This window comes from Aspergillus pseudoviridinutans (assembly GCF_018340605.1).
Source record: "Aspergillus pseudoviridinutans IFM 55266 DNA, scaffold_5, whole genome shotgun sequence".
Lineage (NCBI taxonomy): Eukaryota > Fungi > Ascomycota > Eurotiomycetes > Eurotiales > Aspergillaceae > Aspergillus > Aspergillus pseudoviridinutans.
Genome location: NW_025091285.1, coordinates 3,512,751 through 3,535,736, shown reverse-complemented (window position 1 = coordinate 3,535,736; position 22,986 = coordinate 3,512,751). Strand labels below are relative to the sequence as shown.

The window sequence follows — 22,986 nt, the reverse complement described above, 5'->3', positions numbered from 1 at the left end:
GACGACACTAAACCCAAGTAGGTCAAATCTGCACCGTCCACCGCCCACAAGCCCTACTTCGACGACGTAACCAACGAAAGGGAAAATCCAGAAATAGAGCCCCGCCAGGCCGTAATGAACGATGCGTAGTGCACACGACTCGATCGAAAGTTACCAGGTCAAAAGTAGCCCAATTCCTCTCCTCCTCCTCTTACTACTCTCCTAGTGTACTGAGACGAGTGTTTTATTTAAGAACTTCTTTGATTGTCGCTAGCCCTCGCATCAGTGCGAGGTCATAACATATAATCCACAATGGCTGAGAACCAGGCCCCAGAGGTTGGTAAGTGTAACCGCTGATATTTTGACCCCTCCTCTTGCGCCCATTTTGCAAAGCTCCGACATTGTGTGGATTTACCACGATTTACCACCGCCCTCATCGTCATCGCGCAAAGTGGACGGAGTCCAGTAGGTCAAACTAGCTGCTATATGGCTCTAGCAATCGATAGTGACCACCATACCGAGTCCCTTGTGACCTACTGGATTTACCTATATTTTTTCACCCGCGATAGCTGACCATTGCGTTGCTTCTGGTCAATTCTAGACTACACCCTCAACAACCCCGACACATTGACCAAGTACAAGACTGCCGCGCAGATCTCCCACAAGGTTCTCGAAGCTGTTTCAGGTGCGTCTGACAAAGCTATCGTGTCACAAGATTGCTCGATGCCTAATACCAGTGTACAGCATTGTGCTTGGAGGGAAGCAAGATCGTTGAAATCTGCCAGAAGGGCGATGAGCTCCTCGAGGAAGAGCTCACCAAGGTCTACAAGGGCAAGAAGATCACCAAGGGTATGTCACTACCGTGATCGCCAGATTTCCCGCATTGAGACCCGTCGTACGATATTGACATAATATGTTTGACAACAAAAGGTATCGGCCACCCGACAACTGTGTCCCCAAGCTCCTATGTGACACCGTACACCCCCCTGGTGTCGGACGCTCAAGAGGCTGAGACTACCCTTAAGGCCGGCGAGATCGTCAAGATCCAACTCGGCGCTCAGATCGATGGATTTGGTACCATTGTTTGCGATATGCTCGTCGTTGCCGACAAGGAATCTTCCAAGGACGTCGTGACAGGTCGCGAGGCTGACCTCATCCACGCAACCCACTATGCAAACGAGCTTCTGCTGAGACTCATGGTGCCCCCAGGTCTTCTGGCTAGCGGTACCGAGGAGGAGAAGAAGAAGGCCGCTGCCGAGAAGGCCCCTACTCAGAGCCAGATCTCCGCCCTCATCGAAAAGGTAGCCAAGGCTTACGACTGTAATGTTGTTGAGAACACCACCAGCTGGTTGTTTGAACGCAACGAAATCGAGGGTGGGAAAAAGATCATCCTGGCCCCCGGCTCTGGCGTGAAGGGTGAGGGTGTCCCCGACGTTGGAGAAGTCTGGGGTGTTGAAGTTGGTCTCTCCCTTGGTTCTGGAAAGGTCAAGACCCTTCCTCTCCGCGCTACCTTGCATCGCCGTACCACTACCACCTACATCCTTAAGAGACCCAGCTCCAGACAGACTCTGTCCGAGGTCGTCAAGAAGTTTGGCACATTCCCCTTCAGTTTGCGACAGCTGGAGGACGAGAAGTCTGCCAAGGTCGGTGTTGTGGAGTGTGTCCGTGGCGGTGTCTTGAGACAGTACGAGCCCGCTGGTGATGCCGACAACGCTCCTGTTTCCCGTCTGTTGACGACCATTGGTATGTTCATCACTTGTTCAACGGAATGTTCCCGCTTTCGCTAACGAGGATTGTAGCCATCACAAAGAACGGCATTACCAGATTGGCCGCGCCTAACCCTCCTGACCTGTCTAAGTTCCAGACGGACAAGAAGATCGAGGATGAGGAGATCCTGAAGATTCTGGAGCGTCCTTTGGCCAAAAACACTGGCAACAAGAACAAGAAGAAGAAGAAGCCTACTAAGGACTCAAAGGATGAGGAGTAGACGAATCATTTAAAAAGATTCGATTTCTTCAACTCCTAATCGCATCATCTTACAACCAGAGTTCTCCCTTTCTGCCGGCTTCAAAAGGGAGGACTGCAGCAGGAGGCATGAAGAGTGCCTTAAAATGACAGTCGAAAAGGAGCCCGGGGGATGCACTGGCCAGTGGGGTGTTTTGGGCCAGTGGCCCGGCCGGATATGGATGCAGAGCAGCAATGTGAGATCAATGTTGCCCATCAGGCTCTTTACAATTTCTGTCCCGTAATCACTTGAAAACGAAAATGAAAAAAACAGTATATGAGCTGGTATATATCAAATGAAGGAACTGTCATTGCGCCTCATTTTCCGAAGTCGTTTGTCTCTTGTAGCCGGCGTATTCCGGAGATTCCGGCAAAACCTTCGACATGGCAGTTCCTGTCTTACTCCTTGCAATCGTGCATATGAGGTTTATCTTATGAGGTTCCGACTTTCGTAAATGTGAGTACATGCTCGGCGATGGTGTGAAGTGAGCCTTTGTCCTGGCTTTAACCATGCACAAGGTCACGAAGCTGATGAACCTTTGGAACGGGCTACTCCAGGAGCTGAGGAATCTAGGCTTCTCATTTCAGGCCACAGTGCGTGGTCTCTAAACGTATAGATGGAGCACGAGCCAACATCTACAGCGCCATGGGCTATACTCTAACCTGCTCGAGGGGCAATTGCCACCTCTCTGCTGGCAGTTGCCATCTTCCTCATACATTTCATCCCAGGGAAGACTGCTCTCTTCTTCACACTTTAAGAAGATATCAATCTAGTAGTGGCACTCAAGTATTGATTCTTTGCAAGAGAAGTATCTACTCAAGTATTTTGTAGCCACAAAGAGTCAGGGTAAAGGCGTTCAGATCAACTGCGTCCTCGCTGAGGCGAAATGTCCAATGTACCCCAGATATTGTAATTCAATTTTTGTACATGAGCCAGAGATGACTCTCTACTAGCTAGGCGAGTGAATCGTTGCATGCCCGGTTTGTCGAGCTCTTTGCTGCTGAAAGGGTGGTTGGCAGTGGGTGGGCCAGTGTCAGTTGGATGGGCCGCTCTTCTCTCTTCGAATCCTTCCTCCATCCCCTTCCCATTCTCCTATCCATAATCCATACTCCCCACGTACCCCAAGAGAGACCATTCGCATTGTCTCTATTCTGACAAGAAGCTTGGGTACCAGGGTGCCTCTGCTGCTTTCCTTGATTTGGCAGCCAGTGACGCCGGTTTCGCGCTTCTCCCCGCCTCTCGCGTCTTCGATATTCACTGTCTGGAGATCGCTTGGGGCATCTGCACTTTCTTCCCACAAGCTCTCCTCCAAATTTTCTACTTCTTTCCTCATCTTCTTGTCTTCTATCTGGATGCCTCTTGATTGTCTGACTGGTCGGAGATCAAATCTTTTCATCATCTCCTTCATTCGACATACGAACCGTAATATCTCTATCATCTAAACTCTTCTCTCAGCTACTTCACCTGGAAGCATCAAAGGACTCACGAGCCGTGTCTGTCGCCCCAAGTGTCTGCGTTGGGAATTTACTCTTGTAACACATTTGTCAGGAGCTTGTTGCTTCTAGCAGTGAGGCGAGAGCCCTCTGCTCTTCCACCTTTTGCTCGTCCATCTCTCTGTCTCCTTCATCTCTCGTCCACTTTCTTACTTTCATCATTTCCATCTGCTACATAACGTTCGGTTTCTGACCAACTTGGACTCGCTGTTCTGAATTCGGGAAGTCGAGAGAAAAGAAAGCTGCCGACGTCCCAAGGTGGATAAGATTGCTCTTTAATCATCACTTTCCACTCCCTCAGTCAACATTCGTCCTCATTGATTTAACTACGAAGCTCTGCTTCAAGACATATTTCACTGGTTATTCAACCTCGCTGTCTGCCTATTGATTACCAAGTACAGATCGAGCTTGTGTCCGTAAGTTCCCCAAGAGTCTCATCACTGGTTGCCACTTTCACGTCCTCTTGTGTTGCTCCTCTTTCCTCCCACCCTGCTAGCCACTTTGCATCTTTCAAACTATCACTCTAGCAATGTGGTAAAACCAATCGTGTTCTCTGTCCTTCCCAAACGAGAAACCAGCAACCTCTCGTTGCGCCCAAAGGACGCTCCTTTTTGATCACTCTCGTCATTTTCTTTTCCATCATCAACCCGCAAGATTGCCTCCGTCTTGCCATCATCTTTCTTTTCATGAGGATATGAGCTTTGAAAGCACTGAGGAACTGTCTATCTTGAAGCCTATCAAGAGCGTCTTGTCTCACATTTCATCACACACTCTTCTCCACTACAAAGCTTCTGGGACGCCCTGCTGACCGCACGAAAGGCATCTGCTTGACAAGCTCATACTGGCTTAGCCGAAGGGATCAAGTGACTCTAGTAGTGAGCGTTTTTAGATGAGAAAGCATCTTATCTTTTACCTTGACATATCTACCTGAGCGATCTATCAACGCCCCTGGAGAGGGATATCAGAGAAACGCGAAGGATTACCAGGTAAGCAATTTCCCTCGGAATCAAGAAGCTGAGMTTTCATGACTGGAAATCTATTCGAATATCTGAATCTACTGGATCTAACTTTGAAATGCTTAGATTTTGGTGTGGCATATTTCGTGGTTGTAGCGGCGAACGCCCCTTAGGAGGGTCTGATTGGGGAACTTTGGTCCTCGAAAACTCCCGTCGCTTTCAACTCCGCAATCTTCCCTTCCATCAACCCGCAGACAGCGCGCGGGCTGGCCACGATCCCAAACAGCAACGCTGGGCACGCTTGCTGTTTGTCTCGGGCCATAGTCGATCAGTAAGTTTGCGTATATTATCCATTGGTATGCGTTCTTGTATGTTCTTGCGAGCTAACTTTTCTATTGTCAGGCGCCGCAGCTTTCAAGCCCTGCGGTACAATAATGCCTCCGACTCTCCGCTCAGCATCCCGTCCCCCGTCCGACAATTCGCGCCAGTCAACTCCACTAGATGCGCCTGTATCTAATAAACGATCTTCATCATTTACTGAACCTGCAAGACCGCCAAAACGTCGACGCACGGGACGGAACGCTCGAGTCGCTACCGAGCCTCCTCAAGACCACCTGGCCAACAACGCGGAGGATATTTCGAGAAGTGCGGCGAACTCGGGTCCTAATATGAAATCCCCTGGAGATCAAACGGCCTGGGTCGAGCCTCCTTTGAGGACCCCTGCCCCGAGTTACGCGGATACGCCATGGTCGGCAGTGTCGAACGCGGCGAATCCCATTTTGGCGACCATGCGTCCTCTCGGTTCCATGCCAACTGCTGCGGACCTGCGCAAAGCAGGCCTGAAGCCCACGAAATCCTCCAAACCAATCTCGTCTTTGGCTAAGGAACTCTTCGCGTTGCAAAACGACATGTCGCAGACGGATGATCCTATGTCGCAGAATGAAGAAACTCCAGCATCGCAAAACCCGCCAACACCAGGGTCGCAGAGCGAAACTCCTAAGGTACCACAGAGCGAAGCTCTCCGGTCGTCACAGAACGTAAATCTCCAGGTGTTGTCGAACGGAGGAATTGATGCGCAGACGCCGCAGGAATCCGCGACGTCTGCAGACAAAACTCCGTCCGAGGATTCTAAACCGTGCTCCTACGAAGAAATTGACGCATTGCTGTCACTTCCCGTCTGCAATTCGGTGAAATTAGATTTAGAGCAAACCAAAAATGCCATGAAGGAGACACTGCGAATGGCTGCAGACACGAACAACAGCAAGGTCGTCAAAAGTCTGTTCAATCTTTGGACAAAGGCCACTCAGGATCCGATGGTCATGTCTGTGGTTCATGGAATGTGCAAGAAGGAGGTTGGGGATCGTAATGCGAACGCCTTTCATGACCTGATCCGTGCTGCTTGGCGAGAAATTCGGAAGGAGGACGCAACGGATGTCTCAGCTGCGGCTGCACCGGCTGCCATGACTCGAACCCAATCCGACACCTCTGCTACTTCGTTGTCGTCTGCTGTGTCGCCTGAAGCCCAAACATCTGCTCCAACGACAGTGCCAACCCCCGTCATTGTGGCGGCGGCTGCAACCCGCTCGAAATTGCGTGCTAAGGCCAAGCAAGCGAAGACCAATGCCACAAAAGCAGCCAATAAAGATAGATCGAGACAGACTCGCCAGTCCGCTTTCCCCTCGAGTGATGCACGCAAGCGGGCATTGGAAGATGACACGGAGTTCTCCGAAGAGGCCGTCCGTGCCAAACGGCAGCGCCTGCAACAGCCTCTCCCCGATATTGTTCCTGAAGAAAGTGGCGTTCGCTCTACTCTGTCCCAAGAGCCTCCTGGTAATGATTTGTCGCCTTTATTCCCATCCATTAACGAAGTTCAGACCGCGCCTGAAGTGCCCTTATTGAACGGCAGAGAACAATCAGAGTCTGCCGAAAGCAGTGGTGCTGAGGATAACCGGCGCCTGACCCCTACCTTTAGGTACGACTCTCTTTTGACATTTTTGGATCGTTCGGACTGAATGAAGCTGACCAAATTGTAGCAGGGAAGGATCTTTGGACAACAGCGATCTCTGTCGGGAATGCGGTGGCCGAGGACAGTTGCTCTGTTGCGATGGCTGCGTGAACTCCTTCCATTTTTCATGCCTCGACCCTCCTTTGGATCCCGCCGATCCTCCGGCGGGAGATTGGTTCTGCCCAAAATGTTCTGTCTCGCGGCCCATCCGTAAGATGGTGGATAAGCTTGACAGACTAGTGAACAAGGAGTTTATGCTACCCGTCAGTATCCGAAATCACTTCGCTGGCGTCAAAACGGGATCGCGACCTGAAGATAAAAACGATCGTACGAGGTACACCGAATGTTCTTACGATCTTGTCAACGGCGTCGGACGCGGAGTATGCAATGGTTTTTACGACGATCCCAACCTCCGCAAGATCACGGACTCGGATGGAAATCTCATCATCTGTTACGCCTGCGGTCGCCCAAGCGATGGAGATAAACCTATTCTACAATGCGACTTTTGTTATTTGAATTGGCATATGGATTGCTTAGACCCGCCTATGGCCAAACCGCCCCAGCAAGATCACAAGTCCGATAAACGCTGGCGTTGCCCGATGCACGTTGAACACGAGATGTACTATTTCCATTGGAACGACGAGGGATCCTATGACGCGCGAAAGATCCGTCGACCTGCGCGACCACGGATGATTGACATTGAAATTCTCCCCAGCGAAGAGGAATCAGAACGGATTGAAAATGAAGAAGATGTAGGAGGAGGTATCCTTTACCGCGTTTCCGAAAAAGGGGTAGAAGCAGCCTTCCTTGCGAAAGTCAAACGGTCAGTCATCCTACTAGCTCTTTGACTAGTATCCCCTTCTGAGCTTGACTGACTATCTGGGCAGGGAAAATGCCGAGTTTGAGTACAACAAACAGCAGGCAGATAAGTACTTTGAAGAAGCTAGAGCGCAGCGCGATGAACTTCACGCACGAGCTGTCGAATTCTATGCCGCCCAACGACCTGGTCCTTTGCCGAATGCCGCAGAAGCGATTGACAACTCGCGATCAGCAGCCGATCGCGAAGCTGCCGCGAATCTTCTTGTCTTCGCCAGTCAGAATCAGACAGAACCTGCGGACGATAACGCTCGGATTACTTTCCTCATCGACACGCTGCGAGCACAGGCGCCTAATGATCTCACCGAAGCACATACTGAACTCGAATCTCTGCGTAACCTGCAGCAGCTGATTGAACGACGTATTCAAGCGTTGACTGCTCAGACGGAGCTTGAAGCTACTACTGCACAGGTCTCTGACGCTGCTAGTTCGCCTATTCCGAATTCTGCGATCGAGCATGGCTCCGAATCGGATGCGCGGGTCGAGGCAACTTCTGCCTAAACTCAGGCTTTATCCCTCTTCTAATTTCATTCACCAAGGCGCTAAGTGATTGTTCTTTCTTGGCTTGACTTGAAAAAGGGCTTTTCACATATTCTGGGCGTTGTGATATGCATATCCATTTTGCATCAAGGTCCTTGGGTTCCTCAACTGGCGTTGGAGCATACCATGCATCTCATTGTTGAGCGCGTTTACTCTTGTCCTTCTGTTTCCCTATCCGGAGGCACGCACTTTCTTACTCCCTTTTCTTTTGCTTTCTAAATTTCTTCTTGTTTCCGGGGGCTGGACCAATCGGCAGACAGTCTTTTCGGAGGATCAGCCGGAGCTCTGGAAAGTGCTCGTTTCCCCGTTCCGAATTCGCCACCTGGCGTGATTCGCGAACGTTGATGGGAAAGACACCGAAGTCTTCCGGAAATATCTGGATTGCCCTGCTGCCAATACTGGGCCAGCCTCCAGTTTGCCATTGCGCAAACTGTACTTAACGTCGTGATGATCTTTGTTTTATCGACTGGCCACTGGACCTCCCACCCCTCTCTTGGGTTTGGTTGAACGGGCCAGTGCGCCCGAGTCTCATGTACAATAGATTTCTCCCTAGATTTTCAGTGATCTGCCGGTATGGATGGCGTTGATTTTGATCTTATGATCGAACCGATGAATCGAGTCCTTACGATCCCGTTTGAGCAGGCATATCGATTGTATTCATACAATTGAACAAGCAGGTTACAATACGTCAAATCCGCTTCAACTTAATATACAGAATATCCGGAGCAATTGAGTAAATGCAGAACAAAATTCTTATGCCAGACACCCCTAAATTGCATGGTAAGCGTACAAGGCTTGATCAAACCCAAACTGCAGATTTATGGTCGCGTGCACAGTACTAAGTTGAAAGTCCGATAAAAAAAACGAAGAGGGACTAGCCAAAGAAAATAGGTCATATTTGTTTCGCCATGTCATCATGAAGAGTGGAAGGTTTAGTACAAAGACAAATCAGACTCTCCGTAACTCGGGTAGCTGAGAGGCTCAAAGGAACTTCTTGGGCATGTTCGCACGGCGACGCTTGTAGATGATGTAGGAGCCGGCAAGGAGGAGTTGTACAGCGATGACGAGACAGATGAAGAAGCCCATGCGAGGGGTTGAGGCGGTAATGACTGTTAACGCAGATCAGCTGGCGAGGTCCCAATCCGCATGGTTGTTATTCACACAGAAAGGCCCTGCGTTTTATGGGGGGAATACGCATCGAATGCTTACCATTGAGAAGTGTGCCTTGCAGATTCTCAGCCAGGCTCATGTGCGAGGACCTCAGGGTCTCGTGCAGCTGATTGAAGCGGTCGCGGTAGTCTTTGCCTTCCAGGTCACGCTGAATGTTCTGCAGCAACTGCTCGATCTTCTGCAACCGGGAATCAAGATTGGCCACCTGCTCCTTGGTAGCCATCTTCTGAAGAAGCTCTGTATGGCGACTTTCCGTTTTGGAGGACAGGCTGCTGACGTCGCGGGCAATGCTGTTAGTGGCGTCACTGAGGCTTTGAATACGGCCGCTGAGATCAACGAGTTGGTCAGAGTTGACTGAGCGAGGATCAACGGGACGGGCCTGTCCTTGGTTGACAATCGGTTGTTGGTTGGCTTGCGGCTGAGCAGGAGGTGCTGCATTCGTTCCGGAAGCGCTCGGCTGCACGACGAACTTGAAGATCTCGAAGGAATCTGGGTTCTCAGGAGTGGCTGCCGTTATACCGAAGTTGTTACCAGTAGGAAGGGCGACCTGCACACGGTTAGAACACCAAGGCAGCTGGCAGACGAGTTTGAAGTACCTTGTTTGTTGTGAAGCAAAGCTTGTCATCCACGGTTACTTCAAGAACAGAATTAGTGTGCTTCAGGCGCAGGACAGAGGGACGGCCGAGGTTTCTGTAAGCATAGTCGCAGTGTCCAAAAGCCAAACTGTCGACGCTTCTATGGCTCTTGTAATCAGTCGTTCCGTCATTGAGAAAGCCTCGAATGCTTCCACCCTAAATCAGAGTCAGCGTTACAGTAGACTGTTCCAAGACTGAGGCTCGCGTACTCTTCCCCCATGCGTGTCAATGACAAGTGCAAGACCGTCGAACTGGCCAGCAGTGTAGATGCTAGAGGAGCCAATCTTGCTTCGTCCATCTTTCACATACCATAACTGGAGATTGCCGCCTCCCCTCTCAATACCAGTGGCTCGAAACTGAAATTCAGCTGACCATTCTGGCTGAGATAGGCTATAGCTTGGTCAGCTCCCAGTAGATCAAGGAGTGAGCAGAATACTTGAGCGAGGGGTTGTGCTTACGGGGACTGTGACCAGGCATAACCTCTTGTGTTTCCTGGGTAGGGAGGAGTCAGAATGACTTTGTTGGAAAGCTAGATCCGGTCAGTTTTTCTAAGTCGACAACAAAGGGCATAAAAGAGCGCACAATCTGAGGTGTATGGCCCTCTCCCCCAACCTGCCAACCGGGGATGGAATCTCTGTCTGGCGATATACTAAGAAATCCGTTAKAACAGATGTGATATTTTCGTAGAGGGAGGGGCGCGAACGTATGACCATAGCCAAAGCTAGAGCTTTCTATCACAGATTGCGCTGTAGCAGCAGCGACGAGGAATGATAACGAAGCTAAGCTCCTCATTGCAATTGTTTATCAGGGATGTTGATGCGGGGACAGGGGTGTTGTAGAGAATGAAAAAGAAATTGAGAAAGAGGAGACGACTGATCAGACCAAAACAGAATCGAAATTCTCAGCCGCCGAGATCTACAATAATAGGTGACAGAAAGATGAGAGACAGCTTGTCAAAGCGATCTTCACTGATCCGAAGGAGCTCTCCGATTTAACAGCGCGGAGACGATGCGTGAGGTGGTCCACCCAATTACAATGGCGATCACACAGTAGCGGACTTCTCTGGCAACAGAAAGAGCAGCAGGGGAGAATTCAACGAAATGTTGGATTTTGAGGTTCGAGAGAACGACTGAATGACGAACTCCCACGTCCGAAGCCAGATCCATTCAAAATAAATTGTCGCAGGTGTCTAATCCGTTTCAGAAGCTCCAACTTTAAAGGGACACACTGTCCTTTGGAGCTCCGCTGTTGTTCATCATGTCACGTGAAAAATTTCCCCGGAATCACCTCCCGCAATGAGCATTTCCATGGACTTCAAGATGATTGCTGAATCTTTGAGCGCTCAGCCCTCCCTGAACTAATTCTTCTGACTGCGCATCATGCGCTACAGCTCTAATGGCTGATATTTATCCTTCATTGGCGCAATGCGCAATTGTCGCTACGGCCTTTAAGATTCTACTTTTCCCTGCCTAGTGAGTTCCTACCGTCGGAAGGAAGCTGAGGATGGAGTCAATTGGGCGTCCGAACTGACGTTTCTTCGCAATACTATAAAGCAAATCAACCGACTTTGAAGTGCATCGGAATTGGCTTGCTATCACACATTCGTTGCCGGTTAAGGAGTGGTACTACGAGGTTCGTTGAGCTCTCCGCGTAGCCTTCACACAGTTGACAATGCGCTGACGGGATGATTTTACATAAGAAAACGTCAGAATGGACTCTCGACTATCCGCCCTTCTTTGCAGCTTTTGAATGGCTTCTATCGCAAGCGGCTCGCTATGTGGATCCCGCAATGTTGGTCATTGAGAATCTCGAGTATGATTCATGGCAGACGGTTTATTTTCAGAGAGCCACTGTCATTTTGACAGAGCTTGTGTTGCTCTATGCTCTGAACCGGTGTGCATCAAGTCAAATCTTTCTTAGTTGAAGAGATTGCGACTAATGGGGGGTATAATAGATTCATCAAATCCGCCCCTCAAGCCAACAAGCACCTTGCGCATATCGCGAGTCTTTCGATCTTTTTGTCCCCTGGGCTGCTCATCATTGACCACATTCATTTCCAATACAACGGCTTTCTGTACGGCATCCTCGTCCTATCGATCGTGCTGGCGCGCAAGCAATCGACCCTACTCTACAGTGGTATCTTGTTCGCAGTCCTGCTGTGCTTGAAGCACATCTACCTTTACCTTTCGTTAGCCTACTTTGTTTACCTGCTGAGAGCCTACTGTCTCGATCCGAAGTCTGTCTTTCGACCGAGGTTCGGCAATATCTTGAAACTCGGCTTGAGCGTCATTGGTGTATTTGGCGTAGCTTTTGGTCCGTTCGCTCGTTGGAACCAGCTGCTCCAACTGAAGGACAGGCTATTTCCATTCTCGAGAGGACTCTGCCATGCTTACTGGGCGCCGAATATCTGGGCAATGTATTCTTTCGCAGATCGTGTGCTAATTCCGCGTGAGTACAATCATTCTTCGACTGCGTATGTGCAGATTTGCTCACCATGACAGTCGCTCCACGCCTGGGCCTTCCGATCAACCATGAGGCTTTGACGAGTGTCACGCGCGGTCTTGTCGGAGATACATCCTTCGCCGTACTTCCAGAGATCAGCAAGGAACAAACATTTGCGCTGACGTTCTTGTTTCAATTGGTAAGCCCTTCCTACACCTGCTCGACACTTGATATCGATAACCTGACCGGCGCGTAGCTTCCCCTAATAAAACTCTGGGTTCATCCGGACTGGGACACGTTCGTTGGTGCTATCACTCTATGCGGTTATGCTTCATTCTTGTTTGGCTGGCACGTTCATGAGAAAGCTGTTCTCCTGATCATCATTCCGTTCAGTCTGATAGCGCTCAAGGACCGACGCTACTTCAGCGCATTCCGACCCCTCGCGGTCGCAGGACACGTTTCACTATTCCCTCTGCTTTTCACAGCAGCCGAATTCCCGTTGAAGACCGTGTATACCGTTTGGTGGCTGGTTCTTTTCCTGTTCGTGTTTGACCAAGTCGCCCCAGTCTCCGAGCGGCCGCGGATTTTTGTTTTTGACCGCCTGTCCCTGCTATACCTGACAGTGGCTATCCCGTTGATCATATACTGCTCATTGGTGCATCAGCTCGTTTTCGGATGGGATCGGTATGAGTTCCTTCCGCTGATGTTCATGAGTAGCTATTCTGCTCTGGGCGTAGTCGGCAGTTGGGTCGGGTTTATGGTGGTCTACTTCACCGCATAATTTTTTTTTCCCTTAGAAATACAAATCAAAGTTGTATCCAGCGGTATATGTCTCCTCTTCTTAGAGACTGTACACAGAACCCGCAAGTAGCATCCAGCTGTCAAAGCCAGCAGATATGATGTAATGAATCAGAGCTTCCTGTTTGCTCTGTTTGCTCTAACCACGTGTTTTGGAGGTTGACCCACTTGATCACCCAAAACGCAAAGTTTATCAGGGGCTAATCTCGAAATAGCTAGACTAGCCTGTTCTGATTTGAGCTACATTTGGTTTTCGCGATGTATGGATTTCTGAAAGCTGCTAAGGTAGAGTCGTCGTTGACTTATTCGAGTGCCGAACTAATTTGAAGTCATATTATTCTTCAATCTTGATACTAAACACTTCTGTGGCTGCGTAGTCTGCTTCGGTATGAGCTGCTTGAGAGGTAAATTACGTCATTGGATCTGATATTCTTCAGGTTGCACAGCAGATTGACTTGGTGGGAGATACAGCCGCAAGTTCGGGTGAACTTTGAACTGTATCCCAGCTAAGCTAGAAACGGCGACTTTGGAATAGGCAGCTCTAGTTGATGCGCATCCCTCCTTGATAGATCTCTCAGTAACTTGTACGTCAAGTGAACGAATTTGGCCGTCTGGTATGACCGATCATGTAAGCTTGAGATATAATCGTCTGAAGCTGCTAGTTTACTGAGAATTAGTATTTCTCCCCGACAGCACACAAGGCCCTTGCAGCTGCATGTATTTCATCTGATGGAGGCTCCGAAGTAATCCAACAGAGAGGACATGGTCGCCTGTTAAGCATGGAGGTATCGACAGTTGCCTTTTGCTGGCCGGCTGGATATGAATTCGCGTCATTCAAGCCAAACTGAACGAGTCGGATTGGCTAAATGGCATAGGTACCACGTTCCAAGGGAGATATGCCATCCCTGCTTAACAGATTCGAAGGATTCCGCTATCGTGGGATATGGCCGTTTCTCAGTCGCAAAAGGTTTGCCGTGATAGCCACTTCGAAGCTGTGACGTTTATACTAGGTATGAACCGCGCACGCGAAGTTGCAAATAAGCAGTGTATGCGTGAGATTAGCAGGAAGGCCCGTGAATAGCAACCAGGGAATCGATCAACGCGCAACAGGCATCAAGGACGAGCGTTGAATCATGGAGCTGAGGTCACACTGGTTCATCGATACATATAGTCGATAGACTGAGAAGGCGAGTAAAACACTTGACTTAATGGAAAAGATTTCTGAATAGGGCAGTCATGGATGAGTTTGGAGGTGGCAGGTGGCTGAAACAGATTCGGATGAGAGAAGAATGGCACGGGCTGAAACTTTTGCCGTCAGAGGAATGAGCAATTGAATCTAGCAGTGTAGTGAGCATTCTGAGTCAAAAAAGGTAGGGGTTTTCCTAAAATATTCAAGGCATAACATGGGCCGGTGCACAGGGGCCGGTGCATAAGTGATTGAAGCCGGCCAACCCACCTATACAACCGTAGTTAAGGAGAATGATATCATCCCTCATACTGTATGACGCTCAATATCTCAGAAATACGGCAAGGTCTGGAGAATAACGCTTGTGAGGTTCAGTCTACAAAATTCCAAGAACATATTCGATAATGTGTGGGCAAGTCGTTAAGGCTGCTGAGGTTCATTGTTTATCTCGTCTCCATAGTCCCTGCGGAGGTCTGAGATCAGGGATCTCTCCCGCGTAATATTGGACATATTAGAGCAAAAGAATTTTCAAAAAGTGGGCCAAGGAAATTCTCCTATTTCTGGCGAGCAGATAGAGTGCAAGAACATTTGTGGTTGAGAGAAGCGTTGCCGAACTCGAAAGGAATAAAAAATGATAGCGGGAGAAGAGGGTAGGAGTAGGCACAGGCGTGGAGCAGCAGGCCCAAGAGAGAGAGTAGGGGAGCACTAGACTACAGCCCAGGTACGGGTTAGCCTTGTCCGTACCGTACTTTAACGTTCGAAAATACTCTCCGCCCGACGCTGAAGGTCTTGTCCGGGCCCCGTCCTCCTCCTCTGGGCCAATCACCGTCGTTGTATGCCTCGGCGCTCGCTCTCCCACTCCATCATAATTCCTGACTACTGGGCCTCTTGCCGCAATGATCCTCAAATGTGATGGGGCCCGGTTCTGCCGTCGCTTCTTTTGGTCGCGGCAACCGCCTCTCCTTTCGCCTGCTCTTCAACTCTTCTTTTCCTTCTCCTCGTTCCTCCGCCTCTACTATCCTCACGTCTTCGTGTCTTTCTCTCCTCTCGCGCCACTTTTGTTCCCCGCACGCCTCTTAGCCTCTTTTCGATACCTTCCTTTTTCGACGCCACTCGCGAACCCACCCCGTCGTGTCTTGTTGCTATATTTCGTTCCGTGCGTAAACGTCCAGCGGGATCGAAGACGCGTCCATCCTACGGTGAGTCGTGAATTTACAGTATCTCAATTATCTCCTGTCGCACCTACTCGCCTGGTCCATACTGGAACAATATGCATATTGTTTGAAGCTCTGAATGTCACTACTGGGCTCTGTTTGGCGCAATGCACCATACATGGATTCATCCTCCGCCGAGGCGACTGCTGCGTCCGCGATTCTTTTATAACTTGCTCGGATCTGCTTTTCTCTCTTCGCGCGCTTTTCTGCCTATTGCCGGAATTTCTTATGGTGTTCATGTCACTGATGGTTGGCAAGGCTCCCTAGGTTTGCCGATTGTAAAGTCCTCATTTCCTGCGACCTATGATAAACTAGCGCGGAGCTCTTGTTTTCGAGGATCATGGTGCGTCGAACGAATTTTCAAAAAGCTCGCGAGGGCTGAGGGATATCCGGGACTCACGACATTCTTTAGGTTCTGTTCAAGCGCAAACCAGTCCAGTACCTTCCAAGACCTGTTATTGAAGATGACAGTTCCGAGGCATGCATGCTCCGTATATGAGATGAAGGATATTGAGGGATCTTTGCTTACGTCGGGCGCAGGTCTGGGTTATCCCAGAGACCAACGAGGTCTTCACGAACTATGAACCATACCTTCAGCGAATGGACTTCTACAAGCAAAAGCGATTTATTTGCGAGATTACCGGCCATTCGGGGTTGACATTCTTCGAAGCCCTTAGGAGCGAAGTACGTCATCTCATTCTTGTGGGTTCGGTCTATTATTCAGCTCGCTAAAACCTGTCCATGAGCAGATGGAAGAGTCTCGAGAGGTGAACAGCGCGTTTCCGGATGCTCTAAAGGAGCCCATTCTACGTAGAATCCAGTTCTCTACTGTGTCTCGGGTCGATAATCTTGGTGAGTTTCAACTCGATCGTGTTCGGAGAATTGGAGCTGACGCTGTGTCCCAGTGGATGAGATCTACGAAGTGAGTAACAGAAAGTCGCTGATGATGTTCACCTTGACCTTCCCGCGTTCAGACCCGCTGATAAGTGGCAGGAATTCAAGCAGGATTTTTATCCTGGGGAACCCGTCCTAATTCTGCTCGAGGACAACACCCGTCTCCATGGCGTGATCCGAGACAAGGCGAATTTCGCAGAGCAGCGCTATCCTGATGGAACACTCAAAACTCCAGCCTATGCAACATATCTTGTGAAAGTTTTGGATCGTCCCAATGAGGAGGCTTTGCTGGATCAGGACCATATCACTCGTGATCGCAAGACGTTCACGAAGCAAATGTTGCGTGCTTTCATCAAAAATAATGTCACTAGGGAGTCTTGGAACGGAGCTCCTTGGCTGGTTAAGCCGTCAATCGCGGAAGAGTACAAGATACCGACTGATGTGCCCAAACATTTGCAGTATGGTGCAAGGGTGGCCGAGAAAAAGGCCCAGAAAAAGGCTGATCAGGAAGGATTTTTTGGGTTCTTTTCGTCCCAACAATTGCCGGAGTTGAAGCCTGCAGCCAAGGGACAAAAAAGTAAACTCTCACCTCAGGATCTGGCGCGATCGAAGGAGGCTCAGTATTTGGAGTATCAACGCTCGCTCAATGGGAATCCCACCTTTGTTGTGTCCCATAAGAACCCCGACGCTCCTTCCCGCCCTCTGAAACTCCAGGAAGAAAAGAAGCCACATCCTGTTCCTACAGTCATCGTGAAGACCGAGCCTCCCAAGCCACCGACTCCACCTCCAATTAAGTATCCCATCGAAGATCTGGAAATTCCACCAGATCGCGAGAAGAAGAAGCAACGGCCGCCACTGAAATTTTTGGCAGCCGATGAAAATGATGATCCTGATGATGAAGAGCTCTTGCATGACAAGATCGAAATGCAATCAGTGGGCCTGCTATTGGAGACTTGGAACACTCTCAATGTTTACTGCGAAGTATTCCAGCTGGACTCGTTCACATTCGATGATTTTCTTCAGGCAATGCGCTTCTCGTCGGATGAAGTGGAATGCGAACTTTTCGTGGAAATCCATTGCGCTGTTCTGAAGAAGCTAGTCAACGCCGAAAACGACGACGAAGGGGCCGTACAAGTCTCATTGCCGGACCTTCCTGATGTTGAATCAGATGATTCCGAAGCCGAAGAGGAGGATGAGGAGGAGGAAAAGGAGCCGTCCCCGGAGCCTGAACCTGTTGTGACGAGAATGACAACGCGGAGTAGCTTGGCCAAAGCGGAGGCGGAAAATCTGAAAGCACAAGCGAATCGTAGCCGTGCAAACTCGGAAGATATTGAAGTCCACCGTGCAGCGGAGGTGTTTGGAGACTACGGTTGGATCGAACGTTTACGGAAACGAGATTTCCGCCACGGTGGATGGCAGATGGTGATGGTCGGCCTTCTGCATCAACTGTCAGCACGACCACGGATGGAAAAGGTTTGCTACGATATTCTCAAACATCTGGCGCCACTTGATGCCGAGCCTACCCAAGAAACAGTGCAATCCCAGTACGCCACATTAGACGTCAACCTGCGCGTCCAGGCTCTTCAAATCATCTGCATGCTCAGCTTGGAAACGAAGGCTATTCGAAACTACCTGGAGGAGTGCAGCAATCAGATGACTGAGTTCCGCAAAGAAAAGATCGAGTATCAGAGGGCCCGGAAAGTAGCGTAAGTGCCTCGACGACCCTCACAGCTCCCCTGATTAACCATCTTCCCCCACTGCAGGCTCGAGGAACTCCGTCGATTGCACCAAGAGCGGAAGGCGCTCCAACCGGAGCAAGAAAAGTCACCGTCGCCAGTGCCTGAATTAGAAGCTTTGGAAGATTCCAAAATGTCAGGCGCGGACGGCGACTCTGAGCAGGTCATGGATACCGAGGATGACGACGCGCCGCAGCAACGGTCGCTCCGTGGAGGTTTAGATAGGATTCTCGAACGGAAGCGAAAACAAGAAGAGGAGCGGGAGAGAAAGGAGCAACTGGCCAAGCAGCCAAAAGGATCGAAGCAGTACCAAAGAGTCTTGAAGAAGATCGATGACCAGAAAGCTACCATTGAGAAACTAGAGAAGAAGATCGAGGTGGTAGATAATGATCTAAGAGAAGCCGATTGTCCGCGGACTAGGTGCCTTGGGAAGGATCGTTTCTGCAACCGATACTGGTGGTTCGAACGCAACGCGATGCCGTATGGCGGCATGCCCAACAGCTCGACAGCGGAGGCTCATTATGCAAATGGTCGCCTTTGGGTCCAGGGTCCAGATGAAATGGAACGCGTGGGATTTATCGACGTGCCAGACGATCAGCGGAAACAGTATCAGAAAGAATTTCACACTACCCCTGCAGAGCGCAAGAAGAATGAGGAAGGGCCTACCAGGCTTTCCGCTGCCCATGAATGGGGTTATTATGATGATCCCGACGCGATTGACAAATTGATCGACTGGTTGGATTCACGAGGTAATCGCGAGTCCAGACTACGCAAGGAGCTTCAGCTACAGCGCGACCATATAGCCAAGTACATGAAGTGCCGAAAGGAGTACCTGGAGCAGACAGCCGAACGAGCCGAATCCGAGGAGCTACAGACAAAGCGAATGACAACGCGGAACAAGACCTACGTGGACGACGACAAGCATCGCTGCTTGAAATGGCGGAACACGACAGCCCTGTCGGAGAACGGCCATTTACATGTTGACGCTTCTCGGCCCTCAAAACGGGCCAAGAGAGTGACGGACGAACCCAAGGAGGTCAAGGCGACGAATCGGCAGGGCAGACCGCTGACTCGGCAAGGTACGCGCTACAATTTCTGAGCAGCCATTGACTTGCTTTTGGCGGGAACTGGATTTGCAGGCGTTTCAGGGCATTTCTATTTTCGAGCAGGCATTGGATGAGCAACAAGCGTGTTCGCATTGCGCTTTCTTCTACACACTTTAGCGACGAGACCATGAAGATTTGAGTTGGTTCTGATATAACACATAACACTCTGGAAGAGCATCGCATCTAGAGCAAGGGTGGAAGGATTGATTATCTGGGGCGATTTCGGTGTTTGTAAATACATGTTGCGCTTTTATCAGCCAACACCTGCATGGAGAAAGACCTGTGTCCCATTACTCTAGAACCAGGTCCATATGATTGCAAGAGATAGTTGAAATGCTGCCGAAAAGGTTAGAAATTACTATCACCACACCACTACCTAGGGTCCGTCCACTCAGTCTTCTCTTCTCTTTGAGAGGGCAGGATGACAAATGATTCGGCATCGGTTGGCCACCCCAGAATATCCGCCGCCACTCGGATACCTTCGCGTAATGAGACGGTATCGTGACCAATATTTGGTGGGGATCGGCGGGTATCGGCATGTCAGAAACGTAACGGCTTTATGGTCTTCTGTGCTCCGCCTGCGAACCGACGTCAGTGAGGGCACATTATTTGGCAGAGTTGAGGTATGCGACCTTCTACGGTTTTCTGTCTTGACTTACCTTTACAATCCTTCGAGTAGTTGCGCAGAGACTATAGATTTTTGACACATTACTTGATTCCTGCGAGAGGAGCACTTTTCTGGCCACGATTTCCGTTTTATCAATGGCCGCGATTACCCGGTAGCCCGTGACATTCTTCTCAAAGCCTCCCCCACACCTGAACTAGGCCTCTTGCCTGGATTTCGCTTATGTCGACAGCATTTCCGGACCATGGGCGTCTTGACCAGTCTCTTGCCGTATCGAGCTCGGGACAACATCACTTCTTAAAGACGGAAACAAGCCCGCAAGACCGTTATCACATGGAACAAGCCGCACAGTCGAGACMCTCTCGACAGACAGTCGCGAGCGATATAGATTCCGCGGCTCATGCGAACCATCATGTCGATACCCGCTCGTCAGCACCTGTGAAGCAGAATGGCCGCCTGAACAAGCGGAGTCTGGATTATGTTTTAAGAAGCGGGCTTGCGGGGGGTCTGGCGGGATGTGCGGTAAGTCAGGGTTTTCTCTAATTTGAGAGGACTTGCCTTGAGGTCCATGATAGTCAAGACATTTGGATCTTGGCCTGGTTGATGTTGACAGGGACTGACATTTCTGGATGCATAGGCCAAGACGGTTGTCGCGCCGCTCGACCGCGTGAAGATCCTTTTCCAAGCGTCTAATCCGCAATTTGCCAAGTATACAGGCAGCTGGTTTGGCCTTGTATCAGCGGTTAAGGATATCCATCGACACGAGGGTGCCCGAGGTCTTTTCAAAGGGCATTCCGTGACGCTTCTTCGAATTTTCCCCTATGCTGCCATCAAATTTCTCGCATACGAGCAGATTCGTGCCGTGTTCATTCCCTCGCGGGACAAGGAGACGCCGTTTCGCAGACTTATGTCTGGGAGTCTGGCAGGTGTCACGTCAGTGTTCTTCACATATCCGTTAGAATTGATTCGGGTGCGGCTAGCATTTGAGACGAAGAAGTCTGCACGGTCGTCGTTGGCAGGCACGTTCCGACAGATCTATAACGAGCGAGGTTCGCTACCGTCTGCGCCCAGTGAGTTGACCGCAGCCAAAGGGACAGCAGGCTCAGTTACGGCTGCTGCTGAGAATGTGTCTTCTGCGGTGACCAAGGTCGTTCCTCGATATGGGTTAGCCAACTTCTATCGCGGGTTCACGCCCACCCTGCTCGGCATGCTTCCCTACGCCGGTGTGTCTTTCCTCACCCACGACACCGTCGGCGACTGGCTTCGCTCTCCTCCCATTGCTCGCTACACCACCATCCCCGGATCTGATCGGTCCTCTTACAACCAGTCCCAGAAGGGGTCACGAAGGCCACAGCTCACTGCTGCGGCAGAATTATTGTCCGGCGCTATCGCCGGTCTTGTTGCGCAGACATGCTCCTATCCTCTTGAGGTCGTTCGACGCCGAATGCAAGTTGGGGGAGCCGTGGGTGACGGACGCCGATTGGGTCTTGTGGAAACAGCAGGCAAGATATGGCTCGAGAAGGGTTTAAGAGGGTTCTTTGTTGGCTTGACAATCGGCTATCTTAAGGTGCTGCCGATGTCAGCCACAGCCTTCTTTACATACGAACGATTGAAGTGGTCATTGGGGATTTAACATGTGAAGCCATGACTACGAAGCCTTTTCCTATGTTCTGACTTTCCACTTTACCCATAACCTCGTGATTGTGCCATTTAAGCGTTGCAGTCGACCTCTACACTATCGGTGGTTTTTTTCATTACACCTTCTTATTTCACCTTCCGCACTAGACCTCGAGATTGGCGTCTTGAAGTGTGTTTTGCCATTGTTTCTGGACTTTGTTGTTTTCTGCATGGGTGACCAGGACCAGTCCTCTGCACATACTTTTGACGGATACCTCTGCCGTTTTGAGCATTTTGTTAGATTAACAGAGCATGAATATATCATGCATACACCTGTGTATAGATGAAAATATTTGTTATATACTGTACTCATGATACATTCGTAGTATGCCGCATAATGCATACTTTAATACAGTGGTCAGACCGGATGCCAAATGATTGGCTGCGCACCGGAACAGTGCACGGACCAGTCGGCGGAACAAAAAAAGTTGCATGAAATTCCAGAAACCTCGCAGCAATCAGAAATAACACCACCAAGCAACTGCAACATGACGACTCGGAAAAGAAACGAATTCCTAGACATCGTCTCCGACGACGATGAGGGCAGTGACCGCGGCTACGACTCCGAGGCCGCGGAGGAGAGCAAAGGTCGATTGGCGAAGCGACGCAAGACACACACGCGTGCAGACGACCTCAGCGACGAGGAATCAGACATCGGCAGCTCAGAGTCAGAAGATGAGTCGAAGACTAGGCGCAAGGGCAAATCAAAGTCCAAGTCCCAAACAGCGGAACGCAGCAATAACAGCGACGAGGAAGACGAAGACGGGGAGGAAATGCAAGTAGATCAGTACCTCGACGCAACGGCCACACACTCACCTTCACAATCACGATCGCAATCACCATCTACATCCAGCGTCAACTCCAAACCAACAAAACTGAAGAAGAAAACCCTCGATAAAGTCCGGCCGCCCAAGAAGAACAAAACAGGCGTCATCTACCTCTCCTCTCTTCCCCCGTACCTTAAGCCCTTCGCTCTGAAATCCATGCTTGAAACCCGCGGCTTCGGACCCATCACTAAGGTCTTCTTGACACCCGAGGTCCCGTCGACCTCCGCACCTCGCCGACGATCCAATAAGCGCAAATCCTACGCTGACGGCTGGGTGGAATTTGCCTCGAAGAAGACGGCGAAGATCTGCGCGGAGACGCTGAATGCGACCATCGTCGGCGGGAAGAAGGGCGGGTGGTACCATGATGATGTGTGGAACATGAAGTATCTGAAGGGCTTCAAGTGGGCGGATCTCATGGAGCAGGTGCAGCGGGAGAGGTCGGAGAGGGAGGCGAAGAGGCGGATTGAGGATACAAGGGCCCGGAAGGAAGATAAGGTGTTCTTGCAGGGTGTGGAGCAGGGTAAGGTTCTGCAGGGGATCCAGAAGAAGAACGAGGAGAAGAAAAAGAAGAAAGGGGAGACGGGGGCCGGTGAGGGTGAGGCGGCTGCGGCTGCGGCTGACCTCAAGGTCCGCAGGTTGTTCAAACAGAACGAGGTCAAGATGGGACGGGATAAGGTCAAGGATATCTCTACGTTGGAAGATGATGCGAAGCGCGTGCTGAGTAAAATCTTCTAATCTGCATGCATGCCGATACGCCGTTCATAGATATCCAGTTCTTGCAACAGTTTCCTTTTGTCCAAACTCAGTAATGTAGAATGTATT

The 22,986-nt window shown here is 50.3% G+C and overlaps 8 protein-coding genes across 8 annotated transcripts; 6 read left to right on the top strand and 2 right to left on the bottom strand.

Annotated features, from left to right (window-relative positions):
• Positions 1 to 291: 291 nt before the first annotated feature.
• On the top strand, positions 292 to 1,966 carry Asppvi_008298 (curved DNA-binding protein (42 kDa protein); the record flags this gene model as incomplete). The annotated part of the gene is made up of 5 exons (XM_043304171.1): positions 292 to 319; positions 581 to 664; positions 724 to 828; positions 910 to 1,722; positions 1,779 to 1,966. 5 exons carry the CDS (start codon positions 292 to 294, stop codon positions 1,964 to 1,966), a joined length of 1,218 nt encoding a protein of 405 aa, XP_043160106.1.
• An 879-nt stretch (positions 1,967 to 2,845) lies between these two features.
• On the bottom strand, positions 2,846 to 3,317 carry Asppvi_008297 (uncharacterized protein; the record flags this gene model as incomplete). The annotated part of the gene is made up of 2 exons (XM_043304170.1): positions 2,846 to 3,076; positions 3,105 to 3,317. 2 exons carry the CDS (start codon positions 3,315 to 3,317, stop codon positions 2,846 to 2,848), a joined length of 444 nt encoding a protein of 147 aa, XP_043160105.1.
• Positions 3,318 to 4,867: 1,550 nt separating this feature from the next.
• On the top strand, positions 4,868 to 7,815 carry Asppvi_008296 (putative PHD finger domain protein; the record flags this gene model as incomplete). Its single annotated transcript, XM_043304169.1, has 3 exons — positions 4,868 to 6,405; positions 6,467 to 7,261; positions 7,326 to 7,815. The coding sequence occupies 3 exons, from the start codon at positions 4,868 to 4,870 to the stop codon at positions 7,813 to 7,815; spliced, it is 2,823 nt and encodes a 940-aa protein (XP_043160104.1).
• A 1,020-nt stretch (positions 7,816 to 8,835) lies between these two features.
• Positions 8,836 to 10,451, bottom strand: Asppvi_008295 (putative lectin family integral membrane protein; the record flags this gene model as incomplete). The annotated part of the gene is made up of 7 exons (XM_043304168.1): positions 8,836 to 8,963; positions 9,064 to 9,571; positions 9,621 to 9,815; positions 9,869 to 10,049; positions 10,118 to 10,188; positions 10,242 to 10,308; positions 10,363 to 10,451. The coding sequence occupies 7 exons, from the start codon at positions 10,449 to 10,451 to the stop codon at positions 8,836 to 8,838; spliced, it is 1,239 nt and encodes a 412-aa protein (XP_043160103.1).
• A 603-nt stretch (positions 10,452 to 11,054) lies between these two features.
• On the top strand, positions 11,055 to 12,882 carry Asppvi_008294 (dolichyl-P-Glc:Glc1Man(9)GlcNAc(2)-PP-dolichol alpha-1,3-glucosyltransferase ALG8; the record flags this gene model as incomplete). Its single annotated transcript, XM_043304167.1, has 6 exons — positions 11,055 to 11,131; positions 11,213 to 11,291; positions 11,359 to 11,552; positions 11,614 to 12,107; positions 12,161 to 12,300; positions 12,358 to 12,882. The coding sequence occupies 6 exons, from the start codon at positions 11,055 to 11,057 to the stop codon at positions 12,880 to 12,882; spliced, it is 1,509 nt and encodes a 502-aa protein (XP_043160102.1).
• Positions 12,883 to 15,899: 3,017 nt separating this feature from the next.
• Asppvi_008293 (DDT domain protein) lies at positions 15,900 to 19,028 on the top strand (the record flags this gene model as incomplete). The annotated part of the gene is made up of 5 exons (XM_043304166.1): positions 15,900 to 15,983; positions 16,049 to 16,151; positions 16,205 to 16,221; positions 16,293 to 17,899; positions 17,957 to 19,028. The coding sequence occupies 5 exons, from the start codon at positions 15,900 to 15,902 to the stop codon at positions 19,026 to 19,028; spliced, it is 2,883 nt and encodes a 960-aa protein (XP_043160101.1).
• An 854-nt stretch (positions 19,029 to 19,882) lies between these two features.
• On the top strand, positions 19,883 to 21,293 carry Asppvi_008292 (coenzyme A transporter; the record flags this gene model as incomplete). Its single annotated transcript, XM_043304165.1, has 2 exons — positions 19,883 to 20,182; positions 20,298 to 21,293. The coding sequence occupies 2 exons, from the start codon at positions 19,883 to 19,885 to the stop codon at positions 21,291 to 21,293; spliced, it is 1,296 nt and encodes a 431-aa protein (XP_043160100.1).
• A 532-nt stretch (positions 21,294 to 21,825) lies between these two features.
• Asppvi_008291 (RNA-binding ATPase activator ESF2) lies at positions 21,826 to 22,899 on the top strand (the record flags this gene model as incomplete). Its single annotated transcript, XM_043304164.1, has 1 exon — positions 21,826 to 22,899. The coding sequence occupies one exon, from the start codon at positions 21,826 to 21,828 to the stop codon at positions 22,897 to 22,899; it is 1,074 nt and encodes a 357-aa protein (XP_043160099.1).
• Positions 22,900 to 22,986: the final 87 nt, after the last annotated feature.